At 32.2% G+C, this 23140-nt stretch overlaps 1 protein-coding gene across 2 annotated transcripts; it reads right to left on the minus strand.

Annotated features, from left to right (window-relative positions):
- Positions 1-2144: 2144 nt before the first annotated feature.
- On the minus strand, positions 2145-15736 carry LOC115982516 (homeobox protein knotted-1-like 6). 2 transcript variants are annotated; one of them, XM_031105134.1, is made up of 5 exons: positions 15249-15736; positions 14532-14651; positions 14304-14415; positions 2824-3062; positions 2145-2476 (listed from the first exon to the last, which is right to left on the minus strand). In XM_031105134.1, the coding sequence occupies exons 1-5, from the start codon at positions 15576-15578 to the stop codon at positions 2318-2320; spliced, it is 960 nt and encodes a 319-aa protein (XP_030960994.1). In that variant the 5' UTR covers positions 15579-15736; the 3' UTR covers positions 2145-2317. The 2 variants fall into 2 exon arrangements, with proteins under 2 accessions (XP_030960994.1, XP_030960993.1); XM_031105133.1 differs by having other exon boundaries at positions 14280-14415; positions 15249-15735.
- Between the last annotated feature and the right edge of the window lie 7404 nt (positions 15737-23140).

The following is a 23140-nucleotide window of genomic DNA, read 5'->3' on the forward strand; positions in this document are numbered from 1 at the left end:
TCTTCTAGACAGTGCCACTCGCCTTTAGTCTGATGCTTGCTAGGTAGGCAATAAAAGAGAGATTAATTGAGGAAATGACTCCGATCTATTGACACCAAGGACCGGGGATTAAATTAGGAACTTTTTTTTAAGAATAGATTAAATTAGGAACTAAATCTTAAAATGGACTTAACCAAGTTTTAATACCATCAGAAAAGATCACCGCACACCCTTGGTGCGATGGTTACTTCACAAGTATAAGTGATTGTGGAGTATGGGGGATAAGGGCCGGGGTTCAAGTAAGGTTTTCAGACCCGGACCGTTCATTGAACCGTAAAAGGGAGAGGTTCAAGGTTTTTAAGGTCGAACCGAGGTTGAACCAGGATCAAACCGTGATGACGTCATAATTAATTTAATAATTAATTAAAGCCTAAATATAGATATTAAATTTATAAAACTAGCGAAATTGACAATATATCTATATATGTGAGGGAAATTTAATGATTTTTAAGCATATATTTAATAATTAAATAAAAAATTTAATAAAATAAAATAATAACTATGAAATCATTAAATTTTATGATTAATTTTTGAAGTAAAGTTGAATATCTTTGAAGGATTTTAATTATAATTTTTTTTATTCCTTGTAAGAGATGGATAATTTAATTAAGTAGAATAAAATTGTGTTAAGTTGTTTTTTTTTTCTAAAAAAAAAAAAAATTGCTTAGGGGTTGGACTGCACGGTTCTCAACGGTTCGTGCGGTCCAACCCCGGTTTTAGCGGTTCATGGAATTAACAAAAAATCCGGTTCTTTATGCTTAAAAACCGATTTTCATCCCGGTTCCCGGTTTTCACGGTCCGACCTCCCGGTTAGGTCCGGTTTTGAAAACTATGGGTTCAAGTTTCCAAAAGAAAATTTCACACACACATACACTTAAATTAGGTTAAAGTAGAATTTTATCTTGTATCAAAATAATAATAATACCATCAGAAAAGAAATTTAGACCCCTTTGTTGAATTTACAATAGAAGTAAATCAACTTTGTTAAATTAAAAAATTATTTAACTAACAATTATGAAGTCCAATTGATTTCTTGTTAATCGCCATAAATAACAAATCATCATGCGTATGTAATAAAGTATTAAGTAAATAATACAAGTGATTTGTTAACAAAGTGAAAAACAAATTGATGCATCCTAAAGAAAAGAAAACACTCGAGGAGTTTACCTCAACTCCAAGAAAAGTTTCATTATTAAAATTAAAGTTCTTAGTAGAAATATACTCATATTTAGACGTGGCCCCACAACATGTTTTAAGCTACTTGGATTCTTTTTATTAAAACACTTCAAAAATGTATGCATCTCTAACTTTAAGGACCACATTTCTCCACGGGTCAAGCTTGGGCCTAATATCCAGTGGCACTAGACCCATTAAGATGGTGACTCGTATCACCATCTAATTTGATCCAATGCATTGAATGCGCTGAACCTAAACCAAGTCCTTTCACCACAACTTGGCCGTGTTAGCTTTGTTGCTTCAACCTTAAATCATCAGTCCAAAAGAACACCGTTTTCAAATTCTTTGTTTGAACTCCGATATCGTGGGTATTAAGCGTTCTAGGTCTCTCTATGTTCTTAAGACAACTTTTATGTGCTCTAATATAATTTAGCATGTAGGGAACAAAATCATACTTGACAACCGACTTAAGGGTTTGATGAAAGTTAAGATTCCCAATTGTCCATCGATCCTGTCTCAGTCAAAAGTCAATTGACAGGAAATTTTTGATCGATTGAGAGTCACTCGAGAAAGAGACATTAGTTTCTTGACCTGAATCTTTGAACTTGACAAGGCTTTCATCATGATGGATGTGCTAACACTATACCTAACATACATTATAATTGATATAATACAAACTGATATAAACCTTTAAGTTATTTTGATCCATTAAAACTTTCTGCTAACTGGTCAAAATAATATCTCATACGGATAAAGCCTACCCCAGTTGCCCTTACGCATTAGACCTAATATTCTTCTCAAAGGGATCGACCCCATCCCTGTGAGATTGTGTGTCCCAGTGCGGAAATAGCAGCCCACGAAAGGTAATCTGGATAAAATTTCATGCCATGAGGCCTCAGACAACCAAGAAGCGATTAGTCAACCAAAAATATGTAAGCATTTCCATTATCAGTGTTGGTCGACTTCCAAATTTACAATTATTTTTCCTTTCTTCTAGGAAATTAAACATTTTAATGTCACTCCAGTTTCCATTTTATAATATACATTAAACCAACACAACAGGTAAATTATCAGGAGAAACTTGAGTCTGTACATATGCACCTCAGTCATCGGCAAAGAATGGTCCTGAAAGATTATCCCTAACTGCCAATTGCATATTCTCTGATGGTTTCCAATGCCGCTTTCGTTGGTTTATAAACCAGTTGTTAATTTGCTTCTGATCTAGGCCTGTTGATTCAGCCAGCGCAATCTTATCACCTTCCTGAATGTTCAAGTAAAGCAAATTATGGTCACCAGACTGGTGAGTGTAATCTTTAGAATGTTATGTAATTTTACTCATACAAAGTATGTGACAGAATGCTAGAATGCAAAATTTTCCTGCACTAGCTCCCTGCATAAGAATGAAGAATAATACTACAAAAGCAACACCATCAAAATGACAGAGCTAAAGATCACCACCGCACAATTATTTAGGTGGGGTTCCATTGAAAGGAAGTAATTAAGCAAAAATTTATAGCTACAGCCAAATACCTGCTTGCTATCATACATGATTAAAAAGGATATTAGGAGAGCATGGTTTATGGAAATGGATATTACGAAAACATTTACCGTTGGATATGGCCATTTATAGTGAACGCTCCACCACTCAAGCAATGTTTGCCTTGCTTCTCTTGGTAACTTTCCTTTCTTCTTCTTCTTCGAGAATTCCAGCTTCAATGTACCAATGTGACTGCCAAACCTACGTAATAGCCTATCTTTAAGATCTCGATCTTCACCCCTCATTTGAGCTTCCTGAACCTCCATCTCTCCACCACTAAAATCCTCATCTGATGATACAGCACCTTCATCTGTCCAGATGAATGCAAAAACATCTCAAGAAATGGTACTCATGCAGGTACACACATACACGCATGTTTACAGAAGAAAGTAAAATATATGCAAAAATTTTGAAACTCTTCCAAGAAAGCCACACAAATGCTGTGTAAATTGGTATGAAGATTACCTTATAGAAACATGTAAACACAAATTATATTTACTTTATCTATCTCAATTGAAAGCAAGGCATGACCCCGGCGTATAATATCCAAAAGAGAATAAATCAATGAGCAAGTTCAACTGAAAGTCCATTGTGCAGATATTAAGAATTATGTTACAAGCACTATTTTTTGGGATGTTTTAAGGGAACAAAACCTCCAAATTTAATGAAATAGACTCCTTCAAAATTACTATCGGATTATATGACTCTGGACATTCAGAACAACCACAACAAACAACTCTCTTTGAAGCCACATTAGCCTCACCAGACCTTTGGTCATCAAATCAACCTCGTTCAGCAAATGCTACATGTAAAATGTCCTTTTATCGTTGTCTTTTGGTTTTTATAAACTACAATATTATATCTGTTTTAAAAATTACTTACTTGACATAGTAAGGTAGAAAATTATATTAATTCAATATCATCACTAATGTTACCAGCTAAAACATAAGAATTATGGCAATGTTTTCATTTTCTAATATTACAGTTAGCATTCTCCAAGTTCTCAATAGTTTGTAACAAAATGCATTGTCTCATTTTTCCCGGTGGTATACAAGTAATTAATGAAGGGAGATTAACAATACCTGTGCGCACGCACATCAGGTTTGAGTTTTCAACTTGAGTAAAACTTAGGTGCAATATATTAGGTATCTTAAATAAATTTAAATACCTAGTTGTATTGATTAATTAAATACAAAAAGTGTTATCTTTTTCAAGAAAAATTAAATATAATACAACTATGTGTTTGAATTTGATTGAAAAAATAAACTATACCTATGATATTCTACCTAAGTTTTACTCTCTCAGCATTATATTATCCCATATTGTTGAACTTATTCAGAAAACCCAACTATTTCAAGTAACGTTATTTACTACATTGTCTTTAAAATTAAAATAAAAGTGTACAACATTTCAAAAATTCCCTTCTTAATCTGTTGTAAAATCATTTAAATAAATACCAAAATGGTAAGTAATTCACTCATTTCAAATTAAATGGATAAAATTATAAGAACTCTATAGTGGAATTACCCTAACAGCTCTAGAAGATCTTATTTGTTTTAACAAGTGAAATGAGGTAAATGGACTATTAGGAAAGTTATCAATATTGTGCCCATTGAATTTTTAAAGAATATTATATTTAGGGATATCCTAAAATGGAACACAGAACTAACAATACAAGGTGAACGGATTTACACATACCACAAATGAGTAGTGATTATAAATTTAATATGTGATAATTTGCACATAGAAAAGAATCAAAAGATAGACCTCCACCTGGTCTTGTGCCGATGTTAAGAAGCAAAAGGGATAAGTCATCACCACAGCTCTAATTTAAGATATACAATATTCTAATTTAAGCTCCAATTTAACTTGTTTCGCTTAGTTTATTACTAGGATAAACGAATACCCCAATTTTCTCACGTATTTGTATTCAATATGTATCATACCCGTATCGTATCGAATACCTCTAAGATACTTAACCAATCTTCTTCTCTTTTTTTTTTTTCTTTTTTTTTTTTTTAAGTGCAAATACGTCCAGAAGACACCCATGATACAGCTTGGATACCATTGTAACCCAACCCCAGATAGCGAGAGATAGCCCAAAACTTTTAAGAATTTTTATTTATATTTTGGTTTCAATTTTGAACACTCATACAGTTATCATTTATTTACTCTTTTGGATATCAGTTTGTATTCTAAACATCATTTAATGGCCATGAATTCACTTTATTATCTATCATTGTACTTAAATTGATATATTCTTAACAATATATAATAATAAAAAATAAATGCTTAACAATATATTAAAAATATAAATAAAATATATTGTTTTTAATAAGTGATTAAACACATATCCCCAACGTTTCGTACCCTAGGCTTTTCAGGAAATTTTGCATCCTTGTACAGTCGTACCTGTATCATTTACCATAAATCTTAGGTTTATTGTGTAAAATTTTTTAAAGCTTCAAGTTTTTCTTGATATACAAATTTAGCAAAATAAACCACTAAAAATAAGTTTTCAGTATAAATATCTATATACTAGTAAGACAGTACAAATATTTGTTAGGTTTTGTATTCGTTGGCATATTTCGTGTCAAAATTTTCTTGTAATTATCATGCAAATACTTTGTACCTAGTGGGTCAATTGTAACTTGGTTGAGTTTTCAAGAGCTAGAAGTGAAGTTCTGCAAATTAGAGGTTCGGTCGAGCAAAATGTAAGTGGTGTTCGGCAAAGACGGACGTAGCAGGAATTTGAAGAGTAGGTGAGGCAAGGATCTCTCATGACACTCGATCGACCGAAATGGTCAGAACTTGAGAGAATTTAGTTACGAACTCTCCTACTGTTCTAGTCTTTGCCCAACCTTTATAGACCTCATTTCCCACGAAATTAAACACTAATTCTCATTTGAAGGTTCAGAGAAACACAAAAACTATAGAGTCAAACAACATTGTTTTCCTTTACCATCTGCCTCTCACCATTGCCAAATCCTTGAGAGGAGGTCATCCCATCACACCCATTACTACCTTTGAGTTGTGAGTGTTGATTGGAGTTTTGTGAAGCATTGGAGCCCGCAGAATCAACTATAGAGGCTTGAAGATGCAATTGGAGCTCGATTGTGGATTTGGTTGCTAGAGTAGAGAAAGGACTTGTCAGTTGCGAGTAATGGCTTAGAAGGCTTAAGTACATCTTTGCTACATGGCTTCAAGGTTTTTGTGAGTAAATTGTACGGCAACTATCTATTATAGTGGTTCGTTTTCAGTGATGAGGCCATGAAGAGGTTTTTTTCCACCTAATTCTTAGATTTTCCTCTTCAATAACGCATTTATGTGTCATAAATTGTATTATTGTCTCTTTACTTACTGCAGTTCTTCTTCTAATTTTATTGTTCATCCATGCTTACTAATGTTAATTAGCTAATCAGGTACACAATTAGGCGTTAGATTGGTAAATTAGCTTAAAATTTGGATAATATTAATTGAATTTAATTGTGCTTTCTCAATATTAATATTAATATAAATTTGAATTAATTAGGTACCTCGGCCAATAAATTTGTTGATTCCACCAAAACAACTAAAATAGTAAACGAAATTCAAAGAATTGAGCATAAATATATTAAGACAATATTGGGTTAAAAAAAAAAGGGAGTTAACGGTAAGATGAGCAAGTTCTTGGATTGTTTTGGTTCACATTAAGATTCGGTGTAGTACCCTAGGTATTATGTCGAGTGCAATTTACCAACTGGCTTATAAAGATTTTTCACTTTTTACCTTTTTTTTTTTTTTTTTTACTTTTACTTTTTACTTCTCATAAATTTTTTCTAATCAATAATTACAACTATCGATCTCAATCAGAGTACCCTAAGCATTAGGTCGAGTGCAATAAAAGGTTTTTCACTTTTTTTTTTTAATTTTTTTTTTTACTTTTACTTTTTACTTCTCATAAATTTTTTCTTTTTAACTTTTTTTTCTAATCAGTGGTTACAACTATTGATCTCAATCATTCTTAATAATTTAATCAGAGGTGCAGTACCCACCCAATCTCAAATCCCACATAAATCTAGAGAAATGAAGCGTAGTAAGAGCCAAGGGGGGCCCTTTCTGACGGCCCCTCAATCAGACAAGGATTTGACCACCGAATGGGGTACACTGCACACACACTACACGCCTAGGTGGCATAGGAAAAGTAATAAAAGGCCAGTCTCAGTCTCAGTGTCTGGTTGCGTCGTTTGTCAGTCCCAGTTAAAGACTCAAAAAGTGTGTGTCGACATGACTGTACCAGCCACCAAAAGTGTTATTACCAATCACAATGCCCACCCTCACAGTTAATTTTTCAATAAAGCTGTATTTATGAGGCAAAAAGAGAATGTTTTACAAATTTGTTTCAGTAGTTTTTTAACCAAGTGTGCAATGAAAAATTTAAGATTCAACATTCGTTATATTAAAAATTATTTGGTATTTTGATATAACTATAAAGAGTGACTATTAAGAGCAGATATTATAGATTAAAATGTTCAGAAAAAGCACACACACATTATTACAATTTGTACATGTATAAATAATGTAATTCAATCATTTGACATTTGTGCCCGAAAATGTGTCCTAAAATAACTATTATTATTTAGATTTCTTACTTTCATTCTCAAAAAAAGAGAAAAGGATATCTTACTTACGTAGTAGACAGTAGACAGTAACCCCGCAACCCACGCCTCCCACCCAAAAAAAAAGGCACAGTGAGTCCCACCATCTCAACAATACCCAGAAATGCAATGCGCATGGGCCCAATTAATGTGACCCACGATTTCCTCTTTTTTCCCTTTTTATATATAATCTAAATGCAAACGATTGTACTTGTACTAGCGATGAAATCTAAGCATTACTATGAGGTTAATATATATAGAATATAGTATTAAGAATCATTCGTATTCGTTTCTTTTTGCTACTGTCAGTACCATGTTTTCAATATTTCCTCCAAACGAAAAGATGTACCATGTTTTTAATAATACTATCAGACTCTTTCTTTTATTAAAATTTATCACTGAATTTTTAATGAAGTGGTTAAAAACCTTAACAACCATCAAGTACTTTGTAGTTTAATGACATTGTGCAGTCTCCTCTATGAATAAAACCAAAGTTAAAATCCTCCTCACACTCGTTGTAACAATAAAATTTTATAAACATATATATAAACTTACATTTGACCTAGCAAACAATGATATGGGAGCTAGAACTTGTACCTAATAAACACAGAAAAGAAAAAAAGGATAAAGTGATTTTGTCACACAAAATAAATGATGAGTGTGGGCAAGCCCACAAAAAATGAAAGCTACACTGATCGGACCAAAGGATAAAACAATGTGGGTTTCTTTTTTTTCAAGAGAAACAGTGAATCGTACAAGGAAAAAGAACAAGAATGCATGGCTGGGAACCACTGCAACCAATCTAACTAGTGAAAACATGACACGTGTAAGAATCATCAGGCACAAAGATCCACAACAGAACAAATGTCCATGGAAATGACAAAACACTGAGCACAGAGAGAGAGAGAGAGAGAGAGAGAGACAGAGAGGCAGAAGAAGAAAAGCTCACTGCGTGAGGCGTGAGATATGATCAGATATAGCGTTGAACACTCACTCTCTCTCTCTAAAGCTGTGTCTTACAGCGAAAACAGCGGGAGTCCATGTGAGTTACACTGCAACTCTCCTATATACACCACCCGCTCTACCCGGGCTTTTGCATTAATAATAAAGTTCACTTTCACTTATCTATCTACTTCTCCATAATGCCCCTCACGACCACACTGCTCGCTGTCTCTCTCTCAATAAATCTCACTTAAGGATTCTTGTCGAAAACTTTGGGAGATCTACAAAGAGCTGCGGAAGTCAGACCCAAAAGGAACTAATAAAGGGGGGAAAAACACATTTGCTGTGTAGGGAATTGACTCTTATTCCAAACATGTAAGAAGCAAAAATAGAGAAGAACATGCGAACAATCACAGGACACAAAGATTTACGCGGTTCACCACTAGGGCTACATCTACATAGTTGCAACAATTTTCCTTATGTCAAACAGCATAATACAGAGGCAGCTTACAATGTATCAAACCCTAATTATGAAGCAACAATAAATATAACTCCCAAAGGAGCATCAGCTCAAGCCGATAACTCCATGAACTTAGCCTCACCAAAAAAAAAAAAAAAAAAAAAAAACATTTAAAATCGTAAAGCTTCCAAGTCAGGTTGGCTCCAAACTAGAAGCTTGTTCGGCATTAGCGTTAATTTTTAGTTTTTATGCACAACTTTTTAAAACCTCATTTTTTTTCCACCTTTTCTTATTTTTTTCAAAATTTTTCAAAATACTTTAACACCCTTTCAACAAAAAGTTTTCAGCAAAAAATTAGATAAGTTTTTCTCCAACGGACACTAGATCAAACACAATATAAGATCCCTTTTAAACTAAAAGTGAACCCAACTCCCTATAAAAAGCTAATCAACTATAACTAAACTCATATTTAATATATCATCAACTCTAATTACACATATTTTTAGGATTGTAATCTTGAATTATTATGATTTGTAAATAATAAAATAATGTTAGCAGTGAACGAATGTGAAACTACCGATATTCTAATAACGAGAAATTATATCAGCTGTTATGAAAAAAAATAGGGAAAACTATTGCCTGTAGCAATTCTCTTGATGCATAGACTGCCAAAAAAAAAAAAAAAACCTGAATCAGTTGAGGCCTAAATTTTTAATCAAAAGGTGTAGACAAGGGTTTGTTAAGAAATTATGAGAATGAGGGCTCTCAAGTCTCAACCCCACTATAACAATTAAGGAGAACACTAAGTACACTACCGTACGTCTTAGTTAAATCTAAATTATGTCACTTTATACTTTGTTGGCTACAGGCGGTAGCTACTTATAGTACAACATCCTAATGGAATCCTAGGGGAAAAGAAAAGAGTTGCAAGTGCCTAAAATCCAGAGGTGCTTTTTCTATAGTCTATTACCACCCCAGCTTTGTTTGGCTTTTGATTCATAAGTAACCACAAGAACAAGCATCAACCAAAGACACTGAAAATAACAGCATACAAAAGATGGATGGTTCTACCATAAAGAAAGAAAGAAGGATACAGGGAAAGATCAAAACAAACATTTAGGCTGTTATCGTTTTGAATGTCTTTTAAATCTCAAAGCAATGCCATAGCTTAACATCATATAGAAACTACATGATAAGTCCAAAATTTCCAAATCACAATTTAAAAGGACGAAAGTTTCTTGCCTATTCGAAGTATATGTAAAAAGACATTTCAATTCACATTACTACATGAAGATTATATAACAATTCAATATAATGTTGATTACTCAATGACTTCCTATACAGAAACAACACAGTAAGGTAACAACATTTTCACAACAAGTTAAGGTGTCCGCCTATTATAGTTCAAAATAATATAATATAATATTATACCTATATGCACCACAACTGGAAACAAGAATTTTGTGAAAATTTTATGATATTTTGTTGTATCCCTAGATTTCCTCCTACTCTATTACCATTACGGGAAATGTTAACCAATGCCCTTAAGGCATTAGTTTAGGAGCTATTTTTAGAAATATTTTATTGGGAGAATAATAAAACAGTAAATGTTGTTGATTGCTTTTTATATTTCCCATGAATGTGGTGTCAAAAGTTTCCAATTATGGTTTATTAACAATTGCCCTAAGACATCCGTTAACATGACCCTACTATTATATTTGTTTTGCAATAAGACTGATAATCATTAACACAGCCAAATTGTCTTAGTTCCTCTCTCTCCATGATAAGTAGTAATTTTAAGATTTGAATATAAATGCATAAGGTCACAAGATAATATTGCCTGAGATGCAAATGCAACAGCTTATCACACTCACATGTCAGGAAATTAACAAGAATTTCTGAAATCCGAAATATGGACGTGGTAAATTTCGGGTTCGAAAAGAATTTTTCTTTCTTTTGTAGTATTGTGGAGGAGAATGCATCAACACAAAAGCATTTTCTATGATTTAAAAGTGAAGGAAAAGCATAGGCCAAAGAAACTATTATCCAATAAACAAAATAATTCATTCATGAAAAGAAGGTCCAAGAATGCATTAACTTGATAGTAAGCAACACTAAATATGCTCCGCAAATGGTAAAAGTGCTTAAAGAGAAGCAAAGGTCTCCTGAAAACAGCCTTGCCAGATAGGTACCTTAACAATCCAAGCACATGAATATGTGCCAATATAATGTCCAACTGGACATATGCAATGGTTGGATATCTGAAAAATGTTCTCCTTTTTTTAATTTTTTAAGTAAGTTAAGGAATCCTAGTTTGGCAAAAGAGGAATACCCACTGAAGCACAATAGAAAACAACGGCAGAGAAGGACGAATATTAAAACGATAGGAAGGCATCACCAAAAAGTTAAATTGTACTTTCAAATAAAAACAATAATAGCTGCCAACCATAACTAACAAGGTTAATCTACAAATCTTTAGCAAAGAATCATAAAGTATTATAATCATCATCCTCAGAAGTTCTAAAGGCTGCTATACCCATGCCAATGGCACGACTTTCACTCTGGTACAAATGAAAATAGCAGCAGCCTTTTTTGCCAAAGACACTTAACATAAGCATAAATCTATGCTAAACAAGTAAAGCATCACTAAAGAACTGTACTTCTTGTTTTCAGCTATTATACAACTGAATAGATAACCACACAGCCTTGCAAGAATGTGTAACTAGGAATAAATAAATTTAAAATAAAAAAATAAAAATAAAAAACTCAAAATAAATTGGATGTCAAAGAGGAAAAGGCAGCAGCAAATTAGCATGCCCTAACATGAGTCCTTTCAGAAAACCACAGTGGAATATATATGCTCACGTGATTAGTAAGATTTGTATGAGAGTCTCTTGATGTTTTTATTTTATTTTATGAAGAGAATCTCTTGATGATGTTGATAATGAGGATGAGTATGCTTAGAATGAACTCCATTTAGCTTGGTTCAATATTATATTTCAAATTACTCAATACAATTTACAAGAACATATAACTGTCACTTTAGCTGCCAGTCCTTAGACAATTTCCAATGCTCATGCTGTATTGGAACTTGAAACTCTAAGAAAGTAACCAGAGTAGACATCATTGCATGCCATTAACTATCACATTAAAACTTAGGGCCCCATGTAATGTAAAACAGACAAAGATTGAAAGGATGCATTAAAATACGAGGCACCACCATGCATGTTTTCTTTTAGACTTTTAAGTTTTAACCATTTGCACAAGAAGAGAGAGAGAAAAGAAAATGCTCCATCTAATCAAATTAAAGAATAAGTACCCAAAAACTACATGCTGCGAATATGGGAAGAGCATATGTAAGTAATTATATCGTATATCTAGGTGCTTATCTTACTTTAGAAGTAAAATTAAAGCAGCAAATAAACAAAAATAATGCCTATTAGGGATCTCATATTTTATAAAAGGTTCCTGTTAACAGATGCCCTGATCAGGGCAATTGTTAATCAACCATTTTTAAAAAGTTTTGATATCATTTTCATAAGAAATATAAAAATCCGTCAAAACAATTAGTTACTTTTTTTCCCATTAAAAGTTTTTAAAAATATTTCCTAAACAAATGTCCTCAAGAGTTTCCATTAACTTTTCCCTTCATAAAATGTTTATTATGATAGGGAAAAACTCTCTCTCTCTCTTCTTTGTGATTTAACATTTGAAGAAAGTGGAAATTTTGAAACTTATATCAAGTACTTGAATGGTACTACAAATTTTAGGGGCAAGCTACATAAATGATTTCAATTCTCCCATTCTACAGTTAACACCAATTATGACCGCATCTATATACTCCTAGTCATACCATAGAAAGCTCTAATCTTTCCAAACATGGCACTTTCCATTGGTGTAAAAAATTAACCCTTTCATGTTAAAAATTCACTTGTAACCTTTTATAAAAAAAATTCATTGAGTTTAAGACAAAAAACTTGAACTCTTTTTTTTTTCCCTCAAAAAAAAAAAAAAAAAAAAACCTCTTAAACTCTTTTTAACATGAGCATCCATTTGCCTGAGCTATTTTTTCATCTTTTAAAGCACAACTTCTTTTCAATGTATAATTGTACTTTTTACACGATAATCAAAATAAGAAAATAAAACTCATCTAAACACACAATTCAACAATCACTACAAGAAAACCATAATATTGAATGACTTAACATCCATAAAATATTTGCTGAATTGGCATGAATGAACTTCACAGACACAGAAAGTCCAAGCTGACAACTAAAGAAGGGGATACACAAGAGATAACCAATCTTTACCCATTTATTAACTCGAAATGTATAGAAAATTTCAATAAAATAGACAGCATTCTTCTGAGTTTATATGACTTAACCACCATATTAGCATAAATTGAGTCATATTGAAACATTTGGAGTATGATTAGTAGATTACATCATGGAAGCTTTTTTTGAGATGGTTACCCAACGAGCCTGAAATGTACTCATATATAACAATGATTGCATGGATGTCATATTAAAGCAACATATGCTTAATGCTTTAAGTTGAATACGCCAAGAAATGAGGGGAAAATCAGTCTCCATCTATCATTGGAAACCATAAAGAGAGAAAGGCCATTTGAAGAGCACAAAGGAAGAACCTATATGTAAGAAGCTGAAGCTAGCTAGGATTCCCATTCAATGGTAGTTGTTATACGGAAAGAAAATATTAAATGACTGTATTCAAACGATCAGACTACTATTGAAGATGTGAACACTCATTACTAATCCCTGAAACGTCAAAATCAGAATCTCTAGTTCAAAAAAGTTAATACTTTCAAACTTCATATTTTCCTGGCACGGAAAAGAGAGAGAGAAAGAAAGAGATAAAAGAGAGTACAAAAGTAAACAAACACACAACAAGCATGGTAGCTGGGAAATGCCATTAGACCAAGCCTCAATGTAAACAATAAACTGAAAAAAGAAAAGGTGCTAACACTGTTACAAGTTTCCTTGAATAACAATTAATAAAGAACCACACTGCAACCATGTTCCAGGAAAGAATTTTCCATGTAATAATCCCAGAAATAACCAGTGGAGCTACCATTACAAATAGTCAGCTAATCTAAGAAGTGGGTCTCTATTATTATCCCTAGGGTTTTTGTTGGTTTGCGTGAAAATTGTCATATTTGAATATTCTACGAGTATAATCTTTTTTTCTCAGCCAGTGGGTTCTTTGAGGAAACAGAAAAAAGGAGATAAGGATAGTACTAGTAGTACTAGGACTAGGAAAGCAATGGTTTTGTTTACCATGTGCGCTTGCTATATGTGCTAACTTTAGCCAAAATCCACGCTATCATGCGCCATGAAAACCATCAGAAATGTCTTGCTGGTCTAGTATTAGCGAAGATAATGAAAGATTTTGACAGTGCTAGCTAGCTTGCGTTTTTTAACAAGCATAATTGACACATATCAATCAAATTTCAGAGAGAGAGACTAACCGGAAAGGGTTCTAATGGAGGCACCTGTGGAGAGATTGCTGAGCTGCATTTGGATCTTGTTCAAGAACGTGGTTGCCTCGTCAAAAGGCCTGGAAAGATCAGATTTGTACTTGACCAACATGTCACAGTAGGTTTCCTTCATACAAAGAAACAAAGGAAGAAAGAAACTTAGGAAGCAAAATCTTATGACAAAAGCTTATAGTGCTTTGTTTACTGCTTAGGAGAGAGAAAGAGAGAGAGAAGAGGGGGGACCATGAACTCGTCGAGCTCGGGATCGGCTCCTAAACACGTGGAAACAGTGTCTCTCTTACAAAGGTCGTTTTCTTGACGGATTTCATCTAATAAACTCGCTATCTCCGGGGGCGCCCCTACCTGCAACAAAAACCACAAAGAACATTCCTTTCTGTCAGTTTTAGCTGTCTTAATTTCATGGCCAACAGATTAAGAGCTCGAATTTTCATTATGGGTTCTCCAAGTATTGAACAAAACGAAATTCTCTTGGCTCTCTTTTCTCTTATTTTCCCACTCTTCTTGGAATTATGTCTCTGATCTTCAAAACCAAAACCAGAAGCCAAAATACATATAATTTTGGAAAATTAAGCTGTTCAAAAAGGAAAGAAAGAAGAAAAGAGAGCAAATTGGAAAAGGAAAACACAGTGTTAACGCTCTCTCACTACAAGGGTGGTTGGAATGAAAAGCCACAAGCATTAAAATTCCATCACTTCAAATTCCACAGCTGTAGTGTGTACTTGACCACAGACCGACACAAAACACTGCTAATTACCATCACACCCCAAAGCCCCAATAAGAAAAACAGCATGTAATAACTTAGAAAAACATGGTCAAATAACCACAACCATAGAAAAGAACGAATACATATAGAGTAGCTAGGACTAGTATTGCAGCCTTGGTTTTGCACCTAGAAAGACCAAAAAAGAAAAGCAGTAACGTATTTTCACACACACAAACCTTTTGGCAATCGATGTAAGCTTGAAGCAAACGAGGGTAGCAAGGATGGGAAGCGATTTTGGCTTTGATGATGGTGGACATGTCGAGCTCTTCGCGTTGAATTTCTGAGGCTTCGGAGATAGCTGAAGCTGCCGCTGAGAGAAGCTCCTCGGATCCGAATATTGGAATCCGATGATGATGATGATCGCGGAAAGAGGCAAAAGCACCTGAAGAAGAAGAAGAAGACAACAAGGTCTGATAATCCGAGGGTAAGATCAGATTGTCTGGGGACATCAAAGCCTTGTCTGAGTACTCCGCCGCGGAGTTTAGACCGTACATTCCATCCATCATCAAAGGCTAAGCTATCCTCCTTATCTTCTTTTTGTACACTATTAGGAGAGCAAGTAGTATAGATTATTAGGAGTATTATTACTGAGTGAGTGTTCTAAATATATATATATATACAGAGAGAGAGAGAGAGAAAGAAGAAGAAGAAGAGGAGGGTGTTTGAAATTTTGTAAAGAAAAAAATATAAAATATAGTGCAGTTGAAAAAAAATTGATATATAATCTGAATATATTTTTTGACAGAAAGAATGGGACTTTGCTGGAATTGGAGTAGCAGAAGAGAACTGCGAGTGATCTTGGGGAGTGTGATATTTTTGGCGAAAGATGCGTATTTTTATCAGAGCCAGAGGATTAATCCTTTCGTTTTCTTTGTTTTTTTTTTTTTTTTGTATGGCTATTTTATTCTTATTATGACTATTTACAGCACTAAAGGAAATATAAAAGTAATAAAATTGAGAGGAAGCTTAAGCTATGTCTACGCAAAGTCATATTATACCACAAGTAAGCTTTGTTTAATTGCCAATAGTGACAGTCTCAATTCCTTAAATAGCAATGTTTTGGAAGTTACAGTTTAGCAGTTTGCACTTCCTTTTTATAGGGTGGAGCATGGCAGAAAATTTGAACTTTAATATTAATGGAAGGGTTTTTTTTTTTTTTTTTAATCAAATACACACAAAAGAAAGATAAATGAATTCTAATGAGAGGGTTTCTTTTGGTTTAAAAGTGCAGAAAAGAAATAAATTAATTTTCCTTTGAGAAAAAAAGAATAAGAAAAAAAAGGTACTACATGTCAAGGGAGGTCGTATTTTACTATTTTAACAGTAGAAACCAACAAATCTATTGCTCTATTATTATTACTTTCTTTCCTTTTTTTCATATTAATTATTATTACTTTTTCTATGTATAGAAGTACTACAAAATTATAATCATGAATATTTTTTGAAGTTGTTGAACAAAAAAATAATATATTTTTTTTGAAGTTATCATTTGTAATAATTATATCCTTGATTTTTTTTAAGGGATTAAATTACTTGTTGTAAACCTTTTACTTTACTCTCACCAATAAAAATATAACACATCATCATCTTACTAAAACATAAATACATTTTATTATAAAAAATAATATTTCAATAAATACCATATTTCAAGTTTGATAAAATTTAGATACAGTACCATAAGTACTTTTTAAGTTCCTCTCTTAAAATTCGATCATGTAATTTTTTTAGAGAAATGATATGTCCACAACACTTTTACAACATTTTTAGAACAAATCCTAAGTGGCAGGTTGTTGCTTGTTGTTATTATTGGGGCAAAAATGTAATCTTAGTGTTAGATTCAAATTTGAACTAATAATAACTAACCACCTATGATTTGTTGTAAAAATATTGTAAAAATGTTGTGGATGTAACATTTCTCTTTTTTTTATTATGAGATGGAAATACATTTTTAATTAAGTGGTCATATGGCTGAATTTTAATATTGGAATATATGAAACAACACCTAAATACTATATTTAAGTTTTACACTTACAGATTTTAAATAAAAGATTAATATGATGTTATTAGAGGTCCGTTTGGGTAGTGCGACTGCGTCCGCGTTTTGCAAGTTTTGGGCATTTTTTTTTAAGTCCAGTGCGTTATGCACTGTTCATTGGCCATGAACAGTGATTTTAGGCCAATGAACAGTGCTGAACAGTAATAAACAGTAAAAAAAATTATTTTTTATTGTTTTATGTTTTCTGTTTTCAATTTTTAGCCAAATAAACTATATCCAAACGCACACTAGGTGTGGTAGCTTATTTTAAGTTTTAAATAAAAACTAATGTGGCAATCTCTATTAAATAATGTAAAGTATGAGTTATATATCTCATCCTTATTAAATTTAGGCTTTTTTTAATATATATATTTACCAAACATTTCCTCCTAATAGTAATGATCATCTAAGTTTTGATATGCTAAGGTTTAATGGGTTTGTGCATGTTTAGTATAGTAATCATCTATTTATATACAAATGAATGGTGACTAAGCAAAGAAATAAAATAAAAAATTTATAGTGACACAAATAATGAAGAGATGTTTGACTGGTAAACTCTTATGAGGATCCTCCTTAACAATCTTTGATCAAGCATGGATACAACTGCTTGCGTATCAAAATATGATATGGATTCCAGTATGCTTATTTTATAGAATTAAGCACAAGAATATTTTGGTTTAGATGACATGTTCTTAATTCTTACTATTCAAATCTTAATTTTATTATATATGGTAGGTTTGCATCATATTCACTAATTTATTTTAAAAATCAACTTTTGAAATAAAGTTAATAGTATATTGCACAATAAAACCAACCAGGATACGGAACTATTTCAATCTTTTCTTTCCAATAGGTTATTAGCTTTATTAACATGCATGGTGCTTACTAAAGAGAAACCAAATTGGAAAAGAATTGCAAACCGAGCGAATATATATAATGCAAAGTAGTGGCATATCAAGCTAATATGTACAGAAGAACAACAAAAAGGACATATAAGCATAAAGAATAGTTGCAGGATATACTAAAATAAGTGAATAAATAAGTTATCAACTTGAACAACAAAATAAAAATGTAAGAACATGCCAAGAGTCTTGTAATTCAATCGACACCTCTTAGTATTTATAGGAGAGATATCTAGGGTTTAAATTATTTTACCCTGAACTATCAATGTATCAAAAAAAAATAGAAACACATATTGCCTTGAATTTAATTGTTTTGGGTATAGTATGCATTTAAGAATTTATCCTTGAGAGGACCAATTAATAATGGTAATTAGATTTTGTAAAAAAATTGACTAAAAAATATTTTAAATATGACAACAAAGTGATATTAGGTATAACTGTGATATGTAACATTTCTTTTACATATAGTGGGTTTCACATTATGAGGTCCACCACATGTAAGATGTGTTACGTATCACAATTCTAACAAGAAGAAGTTTTGATCCCAAATTCTTGGGTAATGTACTAATATAATATATTTGCACCAAGTAAAAACTTCATGACAATAGATGATATCAACAACGTTGATTTATTTATGAAAAAAAATTTCTTCTACGATTCTAGTACATCTTGCAACAAAAGATATTTTGATTTTTTTATGATTAAAGACCCATTTGGATCACGTTCTCATCTGCACGTTTTTGTGTTTTTGTTTTGTTTTTTTTTTTCTTTTTTTGTCCAACACCTTATGCACGGTTCATGGGACATGAACAGTACATTAAAGCAATTAAGCAAAGTTACAATAACCCAGCAATGAATAGTAATTCAAAAATGATTTTTTTTTATTATTTTCAATTTTCAACAAAATAAGTAATATCCAAACGCACACTAACATACGGTAGCAAAACAAGTGAAACATATATGGCTAAGGTCATGGAGTTTAACTAATTTTATTTCACATATATAGGAAATTTCAATATTTTTTATGTTAAGAATGTAAGATAAATCCCTATTTTTAAGTATTACATTGAGCATAAATTCTAGCGCTTTTTCCCCTTGGTGTCGGAAAATATAGCAAAAAATAATAGAAAGAAAACAACAATGAAGACTCAGACGTGTGAATGTAATACTCTTTAAAGATAATATTAATTTACTCCTAATCAAAGTATTTGCTAAAAAGTGGCAAGAAAACTTGTCTCCAGAATACAACTATGTCAAAATTCTTTAAGAAAGAAACTTAGAGAGTCCTATGAATTTCTCTAAATAGTATGTAAAAAAAAAATTGGAAATGAAAGTCTATTATAAACAATGAAGAGTTGCCTTTTTCAAAATTCACACTTGGAATGTCACTTGGTTGCTAGTTGCTACGTACAAGCATTCTATTTTTCTTTTTTTGAGAAACTAGACAAAATTACTTGAAAGTTGAATTCAAATATCTATATATATATATATATATATATATATTAAGTATTATCAAAAAATTTAATCATTTGATATATATATATATATATATAATTTGGTTGGCATCTAGTTCACTATTTAGTTTTTGATTTGAGTAAAATAGAACGAATACATATGCCAAGTGCTAAGGAATAGATTAGTTTTATGTTCAAAGGATTTGAATAAACAATTTGGAACAGAAAAGCTATAATTAATTAGTGAATCGTAATTTGTTTACATCGCGTTGAATGTTATGATTTGGGAACCTATCAATTATCAAAGAGATGTGAAAGCATTTTGTCATATTAATAATCTTTCTATTATTGTTCATCTTTTTAAATATACCTAAATGATTTTAGGAGCATCAATAGGCACTTTAAAGTTTAAATACTTAAAAAAAAATGCACTTTAATATCAATAGTCTTTTAGACAAATGATATTTTCATTCTTCCTTAGCATAGGATGGTGGATGAGATTATGATTCAAATCTTTCTAAGTATTCGCTTAACGAAGATCTAGGAGTAAAAAAAAAATCCTTATAAAATACTAGAAATATTCTATCAACAAAAGAAAATAAAATACTATAAATTATTTCCTCACATAGAAAATCATTGGCTTCTTTGTTTTTCTCCTCAACAACAACAACAACAAAAAAACCAATAATTCTTTGTGTTTTGGGTAAATTGCAAATAACACCCCTAAAGTTTGGGTGTATTTGGATTTTACACCCTAAAATTTTAGAATTGTAAAATTCAAACACTCAAAACTTTGGAGGGTAAACTCTAAATTTTGAAATGACAAGCTGCAAATTTCAAACACTCCCAAACTTTAATGGTAATTTCTAAATTCTGAAATTTTAAGGTGTAAAATCCAAATACTTCCAAACTTTAGGAATGTAATTTGCAATTTACCCTTATATTTTTAACACAAACATCTAAAATTTAAATGGTCTGTCTCAACTATTGTATACATATTTCACTTGCCAAAAATTAAAATCAAAGAGGCAAGATGTCACGTACTATGGTCACGCCGAATTGGAAGATGCTTACTCAAATCACCCTTACCCTATTTTTTTTTTCATCTAAAAAGGTTAAAATCAAAAAGAAAAATGCAATTGCAAAAAAGAAAAAGAGTAGAAAAACGAGAATGATGTGATTTAACTTACATGTAATTCTTTAACTTTTTTTTCTTTTTTTTGAGAAGAATTCTTTAACTATTTATTATTATTAAATGATGAAGTGCAAATTACAATAACCCTAATATGATATATATATATATATATATATATATATATAGAAACCCTAGAATCTAGAGTTTAGCCCTAGACGGAAATGCAAAGGGTGAGAGGAAAGATTACAAAACCCTATATGCCATTATGCCTTTTAACGGTGGCCGACACGATTCTAGTTGTCCGATATGTCCGACACAAGTTGATGAATTAATAGATTCATTAATTTAAAAACTCCCTAGTGCCTGATTTGCTGCTCTACAGCCCATGGAGTTAATTGTAGTCTAAACAAGCTTTGATTCTCAATCTGAGAAGTGGGTGTGGGACCCAAATCCTTTGACTATCCAAAAGACCACTGATTGGTCGCATTCCAAACCATGCGAGTACACTTGTCTGTGATAAACGTGTCGGGGGCTTAGTGCATTAAATTTGTGCATTATTAGCCGTTAATCTTGTTCCATGGTTTTTAACATCATAGGGCTGTAAAAAAAAGGCTAGGAAAACTCTAAATGGTTTAACATTTTCAGAACAAATTTTAAATAACAATTTGTTATTTACTGTTGTTGATAAACAAAAATATAATTTTAATAATAACTTCATACTAAGCGTGCGTTTGGATTGGACATTTTGTTGTATTTGGCGTTTTGGATACTGCGTCCCACGCACTGTTCATAGACCAGCCACCCACAGAAAAACGCAGCAAGTGTTATACACAGTATTTTCAACTTTAAAAAATATTTTACTATAGTATTGTCAGCAATAAATTTTCAATTTTCAGCAAAATAAGAGGTATCCAAACAATCCTTAAAAATCTGTAATAAACTATTACCTAAAATCTATTATATATTTATTGTGAAAATATAACGAATGCTTTCTCAAAAGCTAATTAGAGTGTTGGACCATTCTAGTTGTTTAGTGCAAAGATTGGTGGACAATTTCATGTGTGGGATGGGCAATTGCCGTTGAGGCACAGTGGGAATTTGGAAGATGCCAAAAGCAGAGGCCACAAAGAATTTAAGAAGACCCTAGTGTATGATTTCCATGTCGTATGTTAATTGATGATGATAAAGCAAAAACTATTCTAATTGATTGACTTGTAGCAATAATATAGGAACATCTGTCTGTTTGTTATTGCACTGAGGCTCACATCCAAATTTTCAACGGATTAGATTCGTATCATTAATAAAAATGAAAGCTGAGGGTTTTTTTTTTTTTTTTTGGGTACTTTGCATGGTAATTACTTGTGAAATTTGACTCAATTTGAATTAATGATAGACTGATAAACATGTGCATCAGTGCATGACGTATGCTTGTAAGAATTCATATCAAATCCACATAAGAAAAAGGTATTCTAACCATAAGCAGGTGAGATTTTTGGAGGAGTTGTAACAAGGACTTCAACAGAGACCAAATAATTGTGGTTTCTTGCCAATTGACAAGTATTCTGCTTAAAAAGAGAAATCTTAGTTCAGTCTTGACCAATCTGATGTTTGTATAAGGAAGTTCTGATGGCTAAGTTAATAAATTGGTGGACAGAGAAAGAAATGAGAATGGCAAAGTAATAGTGAAGAGGTTGATTACCTTTATTTAGTGGAACCAAAGGGTATTTATTGTGTGTGGATTTTTTTTTTTTTTTTTTTTTCGGGTTTGTGAGAAATTAACCTAAAACTAGCTATCAATTAATGGTCCCCTTAAGTCGATTAATTGGTTGTCCTTTTAGATCAATTAAGGGGATGTCTTTCTTAAAATATTTATTAAAAAAAAAATAGAAGAGACATGTGTCAGGGTAATGACTTTAAACTAAACTGTAACCTTTCAGCTAATTGAGTCCTTAGGTTAACTATAAAGATGTGTCACGATAGAAACCCTAACCACCCTAAAATTAAGTAGTAGTCTTCCAAGCAAATTGTCTCCTCAAGTTGACTGAGAAGACATGTGTTAAGGTAGCACCTCTATATGAAAAGCAAACGGCATAAGTTTAATAGAATTGAATACAATGGTTGATTATTAAATCCCAATAAATATTTTTGTGAGGGAGGTCAATGGACACCTTTTTTAAAGATAATTGTATGGGCTAACCAACTAGAGGGAAGGAATCCATTAGCAAATGCCCATGTCATCCCAAGGCACGTAATTGTTGCATTCCTCTGTCCTTGGATGTTCGTCCATTATGCTTGACCATTGTCCTTGGAGCTTGGACAGTTTGTATCATTCTAAGCTAACCACTAAGATCGTTTAGATTTATAAATAGATATATATATATATTTTAACGTGAAATGGATGGTATTAAGACAAAAGAGGCAAAATAGCATAGGAACCTATCCCATCTACTTCACAAGAGCCCAAGATAGTAAGGGGAATAGATATCCTTGCTCACTCTTTCCTTTCATGAAACTATGCTAATTGACAACGCTTTTGATTAAT

Source organism: Quercus lobata, chromosome 3, assembly GCF_001633185.2.
Source record: "Quercus lobata isolate SW786 chromosome 3, ValleyOak3.0 Primary Assembly, whole genome shotgun sequence".
NCBI classification, from domain to species: Eukaryota; Viridiplantae; Streptophyta; class Magnoliopsida; order Fagales; family Fagaceae; genus Quercus; species Quercus lobata.